Here is a 12,336-nt window from a genome sequence, read left to right as displayed (position 1 = left end):
AAGTGTGACCTCTGTATCGAGCATTCAGAGAGATGAATCGTTTTATTCGTCGTTTACATTTCGCGGTTTTGCATCCTGACGTGCGACCGTTCTGAATTCGTCCCTTCTGATTGCGCGCGGTGGAGATTTGTGTTGGTGTAATTTTTATTATATCTCTCTTCCGCGGATTCGGAATCTCCGAACCTATACACGCTGTTCAAATATACAGAACGTACGACAGGAGAATTAATTAAACACATGTGTGCGCACGTGAGAGTCAGAAGAGAGTCATGAAAATCATTCATCATGACAGAAAAACGAAGTATTTGTCGAACAAAATTAACAATATCGCCATCGTTTGATATCGGCACTCAGCGGCACTCGGTACTATTGCCAGGTCGAGAGAAATTTGATTTCTACGGTGGAAGTAGAAAATCCCTCGAGCGCGCTGCCATTGCAGCGGTCGTTCCTTTCCTGTCGTTTAATTAATTTCGCCACTCTTGTGCGCTATGATATTTATCACTTTCATGGGGGGAATACACGACAAAGATTCGCGTAATCATGCATTTAAAAGCAACGATACGTCGCAGAAAGTTTTTTTTCGATATATTGACTGGTATATAAACCACCACATCTACAGAAATACTTGAACTCCCGAATGAGATATCGATGCAATTGTCGCAATTGTAATTCCGTTAGATTGATTTGGAGAGTCACGTTTATCAAAGTGCAAGTCAAAAACTGACTTTTTGACCAAATTACGTGTGATCACGAAAATATCAATTTGAAAAATTAAAAATTAAAAAGAAAATAGTTGAATATACGAGTTCTTTCGAGACAGTTGTTCATACAATCATTTTGCAGTGAGAGAAATGTTCAAAGAACGGTTGTTTCAAAATACAAATTAATAAAAAAAAAAAAACTAATAATTGTTCGTTAATTACTTTTTTGAGTTCTTAATAAAAAAAAAAAAAAAAACTAAGTTAACCCTGCTGTTCCGTTTTTGAGAAAAATCTAGTCTTTTTTTTTTTTATTAATTCAACAGTTTTATCTTTAAAGAGATGCAAGAGTTCTGTACCTAACATTGATAGATAAAAAGTTCATTACGTTTTTGTCTCAATATTTTTACCTTTAAATATATACTTATATAAAAACGCAAAAATATAGAAACGTATTTGCGTGATCAAAGAATTACATTAAAATGTATATAAGAACATTCAATCTAGAAATATGTATAATTAACCAGAAATTTTATATATATATATATATATATATATCTACATATAATATATATAAAATTGCTAGTTACAAGCGTTACTTTTTCCATGTTTTACCTCGTAATCAGCACCCACTTCGTGTATATATATATATGTACGTATACACACACACATATATATATATGTATATATTGCACTTAATTGAAGACGCCTCGAAAAGACACACGCACATTTACGCATTTATGTGATGCGTGCTCATTATTTGCGCGCGTACATCACACAATTCGCGGGGGGAGGGAGAGGGTGAGACTCGCGCGGGGGTCTCGTTTATTTATATTTCACCATACATCATCATTAAAATATTGTGCACGCAACAAACGTGGTATAAAAACTAGGCACAATACAAGCGGAAATCAAATTGGGACTTTTTTCTATTGCCTCAATTTTGTATCCTCTAAAAAAACCTTTTTTTTTTTTATATACCTGCGCGAGATATATCCCTTGAGCATATATATATTGTTCTCCTCTCATTTTACACCACGAAGTTTCACGAAGAAACGAAAAGTCGTAAACGTTACACACATGACGGCGGGAAAAGAGGGAAGAAGGGAGGGAGGGGGAGAGGAGATGGAATTCTAATTCGAAGCTTCGCGGTCACTGGGTTGATACGCGATCAACGTCTGTAACGAGTGTCATTGGAGTGTATATGCCCGTTTCTGCTCTCGTTCGAGGGAATTCACGCGGAATATAATACGCACCTCGCGCGCCGGATGTTCCCATCATCCGCGTTCGTGCCGCGTCGCGAAGTGCCCATTGAATTCTCGTCGCGAAACACGGCCGCGCGACTTTCACCGAAGAAGAAGTAACGCACCACCACACACGTTTAAGTATCTATAATGTTTGAGCAACTTTTTTGTCTTTTTTTTTTTTTCTCGTCCTCCTACAACGCGTGTGCGAATCAAGCGGTGAAAATCATATATATATATATATATATATTATTACTATTATTATTATTATTATTATTATTATTATTGTAAATCGTACGTAGGTTGTTTCGTCGCTGAGCTCTCAGTTGCGAAACTAGAAATGACAATTTCGCCGACAATTTCGTCGGTTTCATCGGAAGATCTTCTCGGCACAACGTGTGATTTTTGTTTTTTATTTTTTATTTATTTTTTTTTTTTTTTTTACCGTAAATTGATTGTCCTGGTGAATTCAAGTCGCACCGAGATCTTCTATTTAACCCTTTAACGTTGTAGTTCTGTTTTTATTTTCGCGCAAGAGTGCTAATTACGACAAAGAAATACAGTCGCAACGAAGTCTAATTAAAAAAAAAAAAAAAAAAAAACAAAAGAAAAGTAGAACAATTGAATCTCCAACGAATTTCTTTTTTTTTCTTTTTTTTGTTTTCGTCAGCGCGATTTCTCCTACGTAATCCCATGCGAGGAAAACGAAAAAAAAACGTTCGTTTGGAACCGATTAAAGGGTTAGTGTAATGCGATTCGCGATTAATTACGCGGTTAAAATTACGGTTTCGTCTTAAAGTTACGATTACCCTCGAAAGTCCTACGCGTCGCCTTTCTTTCGTTTCCACTATATCTTAATCATGTCTATATATATATAACGTTATTTTATATATATATATATATTACTAGGATATTAACGTGCCGCGCGCTATTTCGTTTCAACAAATCACGCACGTGCGCGACGCACGTGTCGATCGTGTGTGATCGAATGGAGATATTATCGCTCTTCCATGAGTATTACACGCTAAGTTACACCCGGCTAATAATAAGGGGGAGGGAGGGGAAGGGAATCGAGAAGTGTGTCCTCTCTATCGTGACGATAATATCAAATTAACCTGGGTCTCTAAGATGTGTAACAAATTGTATCCGTATATTCCTAAACGATATATTTTGTTGTTGTTGTTGTTGTTGTTTTAACGCTAAGACTCTTCGCAGAGATTTTGATCATTTCGCTCGGGCGTTTTCAGCCCGGAACAACGACGGCTCGTTATCCGTTTCGTCTCCGATTTTTTTTCGCCGCTGCTGCCGTCGCCGCCGTTGTCGTCGTCGTCGATAATAAACAGCTGCTTGTTTCGTTCCCGATCATACCCGTAATAAATCTCGATACTCGCGTACCGTCCGGCGCGCACGGTAGGTGAGCGTATCGTTGAACGAACAATCGCGCGTGAAAGGAAGGCCGAGTGTCGGTCCGACTGTTCGCGTCGACTTCGCGCGACGGATCCAAAGCGAGAACGCCGAAAACAAAAAAAAATGTCAATTCTACGAGTGCGTTCAATTCCTCCACACTTCGCGTCGATATTATTTCTCTAAAAAATCTCACTACTAGTCCGAGAAGAGCGTTTTTGATAATCACGTTTTCGTCTTCTTCTCGAGGGTTTTCTACTTAACGTCGATCGTCGATACCGTGTCAATGTTGCTGCTGACGGTGTCGTTCCCGCACGTTCTTCGTCTCGGACATCTCGTCGTCGTCCTCGTCCTCCTCGTCCATGTACACGTTCTGACTTTCGGTCAGCAAAGGCGGCGGTATGGTCGCCACGTCGAAGCTGGAATCGGTGCTGGAGACTATGTGACCGTCCTTCACCTCGAGATCGACGACCACGCGATGCCGTCTCTTGACATTCTGCTGCCGTTTACGGCGAAAGGCTCTCTGGCCCCGGTCGGGCGTGTGCGCCGGGCTGTCCATGCTCGAGGAAGTGTCACCCTCGCTCTGAGGACTGCGACTCGACGAGCACGGCATCGTCTTTGTGCGTATCTGCGTTCTGATCGGCATAGGCGGACTGGACGTGGTCGATTCGCCGCTCAGACTCGTCGTCGAGTAATAGGGAGTGGACTTGGCGCGAATCGGCACCACCACGGGTCGCTCGGTGGATCGCGTGCCCTGATATCTGCCCGCGTCGCTCGGCTCTGAGAAACCGCGATCGAACTTACCCGTCGTCTTTCTCGATCGTCCTCTCTCCGGTATGTCTCGCCGCTCTTCGGACGACCAATCGTCGTCCGCCGTTCTCGACTGCAACGCGAGATCGGCGTACTTCTCGTGCATGTCCTCCGAACTGTCGCCGCGACCGACCTCAACTCGCACTTTATCGCTGTTGGAGTATTTCATGGCGGGTACGTTGTCGTAGAGTTGATCCTCCTCGTCCTCCTCGGGGATCGACTGCGTCGTGTCACCGACGCAGATCGTCTCCTCCTCGGGGATTATCTGAAAATCGTCGTCTTCGATGGCCTCGTCGTACTCGTCTCGAAGAGTGATTCGAGGTGGCGAGATATCGACGAATTCCGAGTAAACGCTTTGTTGCTTGTCGTCGTAACGATGTTGTTCCTGTTCGTCGAACTGGCTCTCGACAAATCGCCGCGCTCCGTCGAACTCGTCACCGTGCGCTCGAGAATCGGCATCTGTTCCAGTTTGCAGAGACTCGCATTGTTCGATCACGGAACCCGTGGCTTTGTCCTCTTCTTGATTAACGGCGGAAGTGACCGTCACGGGCGGAGAAGGCAATGGCGGTGACACAGGTAACGGTAACGAGGACGGTGACGGCGGCGACGGGAGAGAGCAAGAGTCCGCGCTTCTCTGACACTTGGAATTTGGCCTCATGCTGGTCGCGCTCTTCTCGGACGTTGTGGTGTCGCTCTGACTCTTGTCTACAACCGTAGCGGCGTAATACTGCTGCGGTATCACCGTCGTGCTTCCAGACCAATCCGAGATGGAAGCGCCAAGTTCCGCGAGCGAATTGTCGTCGGATTTCGTGCCGGAATATTGACAGAACTGACGCACGGTGTTGTTCGAACTGGACCACTCGGACATGGACAGGCCCATCGACGTATCCTCGCTATGCGACGAGCCGGTTATGTACGAACTTGACTTCGGCTTCACCGCGATCTTGACCGTACCGTCGACCGTTGTCGCGGACGTCGAACTTTGTCCGTCCTCCAATAGAGTCGAGTGCAGATCGTCGTGCAGCGTGCGATTCTCGTCGCTTGAATCGCTCTCCTGTTCCGCTTGAACGGGCGTCTCGGTGCTGTCCGTGACAGTGACCTTGACAGCTTCTTCCGGCTTGATCTCCATATAAAACGTCTCCACGTGGCTCATTACCGGCGTGTCGAAAACAGGCGAACTCGGCGGTGACGGCCAGTCCTCGGAACTCTGTAACTGCAAACGTGACCTCCTGTTTGTTCGTGGCGACTTCGAATCGTCTTCCGTCGCGCCGACAATATCGATCGGGATATCCGGCAGCTCGGAAGATGTTCGACGGTCATCCGAGACGGACGGTAAAGCCGTGCCGGATGGAGGATCAGACGACAAAGATGGTTGATGATCGCTCGATATCAGAGACTCGTCGTCGAGACTCGGTGATCTTGAACTCGGCTTGAACGAGTCCTCCAAGTCGCTCTTATCTTGCTCGGACGTGGTCGATCGTTCGGATATTCTGGACAACGTGCGAGAAAGCGAGAAGCTTCCGTAGTTGGCCAGTATTTCAGGTCCAATCGGATAAATGAAGGTACCAGGAAAGTCAGATAGATCTTCCTGAAAACTGTCTTCGTTCTGACCATTGCTGTCCTCAGATTGCGATTGCTGCGCGTTGCTGTCGTCCTGAGGCGCCCAACCTTCCTCCAGACTGGAACTACCCGAGTTTTCTTGCGGGAACGATTTCCACGTGGTGCTCATCTCGTTCTTCGCAGGTGGTTGCGAGCCGTTGCTGTTGTCGTCCTCCAAAGAGGAACTGCACCGAGCACCCTCGATCAGAGCGATCTCTCGACGATCCATTATAGGTTGTATCTGACCAATTCCCAATGGCCGGGCGATCGAACACGAACTTGAATCTGGATCCTCTCTGTCCGGTGTCCACGTGTTGGTCTCCTCGCTTCTCGAGCGCTCGGTGCTCAATCTGAGTTTCTTGTCAATGGACAAACGATTGGTGTCAATCTCAGTCTCTGCTCTCTCGTGTATCTCCGGGGTTCTCGCGGTTTCCTTGACCGGTTCGTCCTCCGGCAACTCTTCCGCTGCTTCCTGATCTTCCCTCTTCATCTCCAGATATTCCGGTGTCAATTCGACCTCGACCAGCGTTTTCTCGTCCATCTTGTCGACGCCGTAGTCCGGCGAACTCATTTCGCTGTCCACGCCCCGCATCTGCACCTGCGTGTCGAGCGCATCGAGCGTGTCCTCGCTCGTGTCGAGGGAGTCGAGACGCTTGTTCTCTTCTTCCTCTCGCTCGTCGATCTCTTCTTCCTGTATCTGAACGTCGTCTTCCTCCTCCTCGTCTTCCGGATTCGCTTCGTCGTCGGAGCATTCTTCGATGGATATTTGTATCGGCGACTTGACCATGTCCGGAGGTTCGTCCTGATCGTAGCAAAGAAACTGAGGATAGACGTTCTCGTCCTCTCGAGCCGCGCTTATGGTCACATCGGGAACATCGTCTCTCTCGAACGGCATTTTCGAATTTTCAGCCTTGATATGAATACTCTCCGACCGAGAGAGCGATGCCGCTTTAACATTCGATTCTTTATCGTAACTTACAATGTCGCTCAATGGTTCGATTTGTTTGTCTTTGCTAACGACAACTTCCGTGCTAATGCTTTTTACGAAAATCGACTCTCTCGGCGAACCGGATTTCACGTCGAAACTCTCATGAGAGGCTTCCTGCTCGCCAGATTCCGCGGAACTTTGATCTATGAATTTCGTTGGTTTCTCCTCCTTTGCGCTCTCCGTGACGACCTTCGACGTTTCGGTTCCGTTAATATAACCCATAAACGGCATTCGTCCGGCTTCCTGCTCGTAAGGTATCAGATCGATGGCGGCCACGATCTCATTGCATTCCGTAAGCGGTGACTCCAGATATTGCGCCGAGGTTTCGGTTACCGAGAGAGAGTCGGTGAGAATTTCCGGAACGGTCGTGTGATCGGTGCTGTCGGATTTATGATTCGGCGATGCCTCCATCTGTAACGATTGCGTCTTAGACGCTGCGCCCTGCGCAACCTCGTCGATCATGTTCTCCTGATCCTCCATAACCTCCGACACGTCCACCGTGTCGTCCTTGCTCGAGAACGCGTTTGTCGGCGGGAGTCGGTGCACAGAAATCACCGCCGCGTCCAATGACTTGGCGCGTCGTTGAGCGGTGGGCGACTGCGTGGCACCTTGACGCTGAAGAGCGCCGATTCCGCTACCTTCGGACAAACCAAGTCGCGCGCGCGCGAACAGTATCGGCGTTTGTCCCGGTTTGCGCAATACTAACGGAGATTCAGTTAATTCTTGAGTAAGAGCCACTTTCTTCGCGCTGTCCTTTGAGTGCTCTTTGCTCGGTTCCTTAACCGATTCTTTGACCGGCTCTTTCTCGGCCGCTACAGCTTGTTTAACGTCTGTCGGCTGATCGCTCACCATGTCCGAGTTGAGATGCGGCTTGGAATCTTTCTCTTGCCTGGCTTCTTTCTGCTGCTGCTTCGATTCAGCGACCTCGTCACCGCTCGATTCCACCTTCGATACTGGTTTTCCACGTCCCGACTTCGAGTCTTGCTTCGATATCGCGTCTTTCGCCGTGGCGATGGGTTTGTTTTCGATTTTCGATTCCGCTGCTTTAGCAAGAATTTTGGAGATAATAGTTCTCTTGGGTGAAATTTTCTCCACCGAGTCCTTTTTCTCCGTACTTCCCAAACTCTTCGATATTCCCAAAGATTTCGGTCTTGTCTTCTCAGACTTCACCGCGCCTTTGATCAGCTCGTCGTCGACAGACGCGGATTTCGCGCGAGTTTTCGTTTCTTCTTTTTCCTCCTTCGACGTAGAGAACGGTTTGTCGGATAATCTGGTTACGGATTTGGATCTACCCTTTTGAACGATGCTTATCTCCGGCGCTACGTCGGTCGAATCGATTATTATAATTTCCTGCGGCATTTCGCCGAGTTTCAATTTAGACTTGTCGATTTTCGCGCTCGCAACCGGCGCGCGTGACTCCTTCGACGCGGCTTTCTTCAACGGCGGTTTGTCGCCCTCCAACGATTTCGATTGTTTCTTGAAGTCTTTCTTCGGCTCGGACTTGACTTTCTTCACTCTTTTCGGGGAAACGTCCTGCACGAAGTGTTTGTTCTCAACCTCGGGCGAAAGCAAAGTGTCGATCGGTGCTTTCTCTTCCGCGAGCGACAGGGATTTCGACCTCAACGGTTCCGCGTGGGGTCTCAACATGAAAGGAACGAATTCAGGAACTTTAAGACTATCCAATTCTAAAGCGGGTTTCACAGGCACTTCGTCCAAAGGCAATTCGGCGACTGGATCTACAAAATCGTCAAATCCCGTATCGATGATTTTTGGTCTCGAGATTTTTGTGACGGAAATTTTACTTACTTCCGAGAATTTCGACTCGATTCTCTCCAAAATACGTTTAGTCTTCTCGGGAATGCTCGGTTTCTCCAGCGTCTTCGGTTTCTCCGGTATCGGTGGTTTTTCCGGTTTGACTTCCGGCACAGCTGGCGCGTGAACCTGAGCGACCACGGACTGTATGTGATCTTTCTTTCGCTCGTCGTCGGACGACTCGTCGGTGGTTTGTTTCGGCGAATGATCGAATTCTTTACTAACCACTGTCGTTGTTTGTTCAACGTCGCGAATCTTATCGTCCGCGAGTTTTTCAACAACGTCGCCGCTGGGAATTTCAGGCAACGGTATCTTCTCGATACTGTCTTGCGACTCCAAGTTATCCTCCGGTGTCTTCAAGGTGTCCTTTTCGATGAGTTTCTTACGTTCCAGAGCTTGCTTCATTTCCATGGTCACTACGTCGGCAAAATTCATAGCAGCTTTGTGCCTGTTGTCCGCCGTTTTCGCAGTCGGACTTCTAGGCGCGCCCTCCAGAGATTTCTTCTTCTGTATCACGGAAATGATGGTCACGTTCGGATCGGTCGGCGACTTCTTCGGAGAACGTTTCTCGAGCGTCGAGATAATTGTGACATTTGGCTCCACCGGCGACAACTTCGACGGTTTTTTATCCAAGCTCGACGATTTCTTACACGTGTAATCGTCGATGTTAACGCTCTTGTTTTGCGTGATCTTGTCGAGCGACTGGGCCTTCGTGTTCATCTTCGAGGGACTTCTGTTGGTTGGGGACAAGCTGCAAACGATACTCTTCGCATCGGTAGGCGAAAGCTTCGACGTCGGACTCAAAATACTCTTCGGCTTGTCCGAAGGACTCAGTATGGACTTCGGTTTCGTTGCTACGATCACTCCGCCTTTCGGTGGTTTATCCGGAGACAGTTTGTTGCTGGTTTTGTCTATCGAGAGCTTCGTCAAGTCGAAGTAAGGAATGTCCGTCACCATTTTCAGCGGTAATTTTGGCAAATCTTTCGCGATACTCTTCACGTTCTTCGAGGTCTTGCTGCTGTCCGATTCGGACTTCTCGTCGGACGCCGTGCCGTTCATAACGTGCCGCTTGTGCAACGTGTACGGAATATCGACGTTGGTTTTCTGCATCGCCGCGCTGTCCGAGAACGGTTCCTCGTCGCCGGAATCCGCCGGAGTCAGATCTATCGATTTCTGATGCATCAGCATATGTCGCTTGTTGTTCGATCCCAATCTCTGCCGCGCCGGATTTGGATCGCTCTTGGTACGTTCCACCGGCATGTGTCCGGGCAGCGCGGTCTCCTCGAAGCCCAGCACGACCCCACCGACGACTTTCGGCTCGTACTCGGTGAACACAGCTTTGGGTTTCAAAGAATCCATCTCGTGCGGCACGCCGATCACGGTGTCCGTGCGAGATTCGATTGACAGTTTCGCCTGACGCTCGCGTTCCCGTCTATCGTCGTCCTTGCGCGCTTTTTCCAAACTTCTCCAGTCGTCGCGTTCCCGCGGTTTCTCATCCGCGGTCTTAACAACCTTCTCGGGTTTGCTCCTGCTCCGTTTCTGATCCGTTTTATGTTCCGTCCTTTCGATGTTCTTTCGACGTTCCGCGCTGTCGAAATCCAGACACTCGAGACTCCTTCCCTCCCGCGATTCCAAACGGCTCAGATACTTTCGTTCTCGCGAGTCCAGCTTTTCCAGACTCTTACGCTCGGCGCTTTTCGACTCGTGTTTCCTCTCGTGAACGCGATCTCTTTGCTCGTAACGTTCCATCGACTTCAAACGTTCGATCGTTCGCGGATCGAAGTCGAACTTTTGAGAATCCAACCTTTCTATGCTCATTCTTCGTTGTTCTTTCGGAGTCAGTCGCTCGAACGGACTTCTACTGCCGGAGTCAAAACGTTCCAGAGTGTGTCTCTGACCGTAATCAATAGAAGCCGCTCTGCTTTTTCTCGATTCTCGCGACTCGAGTCGCTCGATGCTCCTCTCCCTGCGTTCCCGCGAGTCCGAGTGACGATAATTATTTCCCTCTTTGGGACTTCTCAGATATTCCGTGCTGCTGCGTAACCCTTGTGAGTCCAAACGATCGACGCTCTTGCCGCGCAACTCGTACAACAAATCATTGTAGTAAAAGGCACTCTTTTCCCGCAAATCCAAGTGCTCGTAACTTCCCCTCTCGCGCATGTCGAGACGCTCGATGCTTCTGCGTAATTCGCGCATTTCCGCTCGAGTTATGCCGCGACGACTTTCCGATTTGCGCTCGCGCGAATCGAGCCGATCCATCGAACGACGCTCCCGGGAATCGCTCTTGTCCACGCGCCTGCAATTCTTCGAGTAATCTTTCTCGACCCGTTTTCTCGAATCCTCTCTCTCGACGCTTCTACGTTCCTTCGACAACGCTTTCTCGATCTTGATGTCGACGTCCCGCGGTTTTCTGTCTCTAGACTTGTGACCGCGACCTAAACTACCTGTCTCAACGTACAATCGCGACGGATGATCGTCCAAACTAGCGATACTACGCGCTCTCGTCGTCCTAGATCTGTAATTACTACCCTCAACCGGACTGAGATCGTCGTCTATCCGCGATTTCGGACGCATAATACCCTCGTCGCGCAAAACTTCCGAATCTACATGAGTGATCTTGTATTTCGGTTTCAAATTCTTTAGCTCGTTCAGAACGGATACTTTTTGCTTTTGAACTTGTAAAACCACGGGATCTTTTCTGGCAGAATCTTGATGTGGAATGACCGTCTTAGACGGCTGTTCCACAGAGGTGGCGTGTCTTGTTTCGAACTTTCGTTCAATCTGCGTGCTCGACCGTTGTATCCTAGACTCGGTGATCACGTAATCACCGTCGGTCTTGGATACAGCTGAGTACCGATCGATGGACTTGGTTCTCGTGTTCTTAAGATCGGTAAACGCGGATTTATATTGTTGTTTCTCAGAGGACTTCTGCGATCTGTGCTTGACGAAGGAATCGGTCTCGGAGTCCATTTGGAACATCTCGTGCTCGATTCCTTCGTCGCTCTGATCGGATATCGCCTCGTGCTCGTCGTGTGGACTGGAGTATGATTCCGGATACTCGAATTCACGCTCGCGTTCCAAAAGCTCGTAAGAATCGTGCGAGAGATCGTCATGGGATAGATCTCCAGCTGGGCCCGATTCCTCATGACCCGATTCGGTAGACAACGACGACGTTCCCGGGTAGGAACTGCTGTACACACGCTCGGGGACAGAATCGTGATCTAGAGAGGGTAATTTTGAACTAGCGGCGCTATACGAACGATTACTCTCGTCATAACGTGTCACGGGGTTATCTAGTTCACCTTGGGAAGCTAATTGGAATGGATCTAATGGAAGATCCGCGGTTATCTTATCGTCCCGCGGTCGCGCTTTACCAGAGTCCTCAAAACTAGAAGCGTACAGTTCACGACAACTAGCCGACCGTTGCCAGGGATGTCTGGGCAAAGGTCGTGGTGGTGGGAATTCGGGGGGACTGCTGTTAGAGGGGCTGATACGACCTGTTGATGAAATCCGTTGTTGGCTGGTAGCAAGCATCTGCCGCTGAGCTGGGACCTGGCTGGGGGTGGCTGGCGAATGGACGTCGATAGAAGTGAGCGTCCGAAACGATGTAGCTGTGTCTTCTCGACGGTGAATCGTCCCGCCCATTGAGACACTCGTCACAGTCGTCGGAGAATCCAGTGTCATCGAACCGCATGACAGAGACAGAGCTGGGGTTGCCAGTGCTGAAAAAATATCACATAAAATTTTCTTCTGTTCTTGATGTAAACGCGCTGTATGCGAA

At 48.5% G+C, this 12,336-nt stretch overlaps 1 protein-coding gene across 2 annotated transcripts in view; it reads right to left on the bottom strand.

Annotated features, from left to right (window-relative positions):
• The window catches only part of LOC109852434 (FERM, RhoGEF and pleckstrin domain-containing protein 1-like), a 30,532-nt gene that overhangs the window by 11,729 nt on the left and 6,467 nt on the right, over positions 1-12,336 (bottom strand). For both annotated transcript variants that reach the window (XM_020423599.1, XM_020423600.1), the window contains exon 11: positions 12,053-12,277. In XM_020423599.1, the coding sequence (XP_020279188.1) occupies positions 12,053-12,277 (225 nt within the window). The remainder of the gene's footprint in view (positions 1-12,052; positions 12,278-12,336) is intronic.

The sequence above is a fragment of the Pseudomyrmex gracilis genome, unplaced genomic scaffold, assembly GCF_002006095.1.
Source record: "Pseudomyrmex gracilis isolate BER0280 unplaced genomic scaffold, ASM200609v1 scaffold_29, whole genome shotgun sequence".
Lineage (NCBI taxonomy): Eukaryota > Metazoa > Arthropoda > Insecta > Hymenoptera > Formicidae > Pseudomyrmex > Pseudomyrmex gracilis.
The sequence above is the reverse complement of the archived record's forward strand: the minus strand, read 5'-3'. Positions and strand labels throughout refer to the sequence as shown.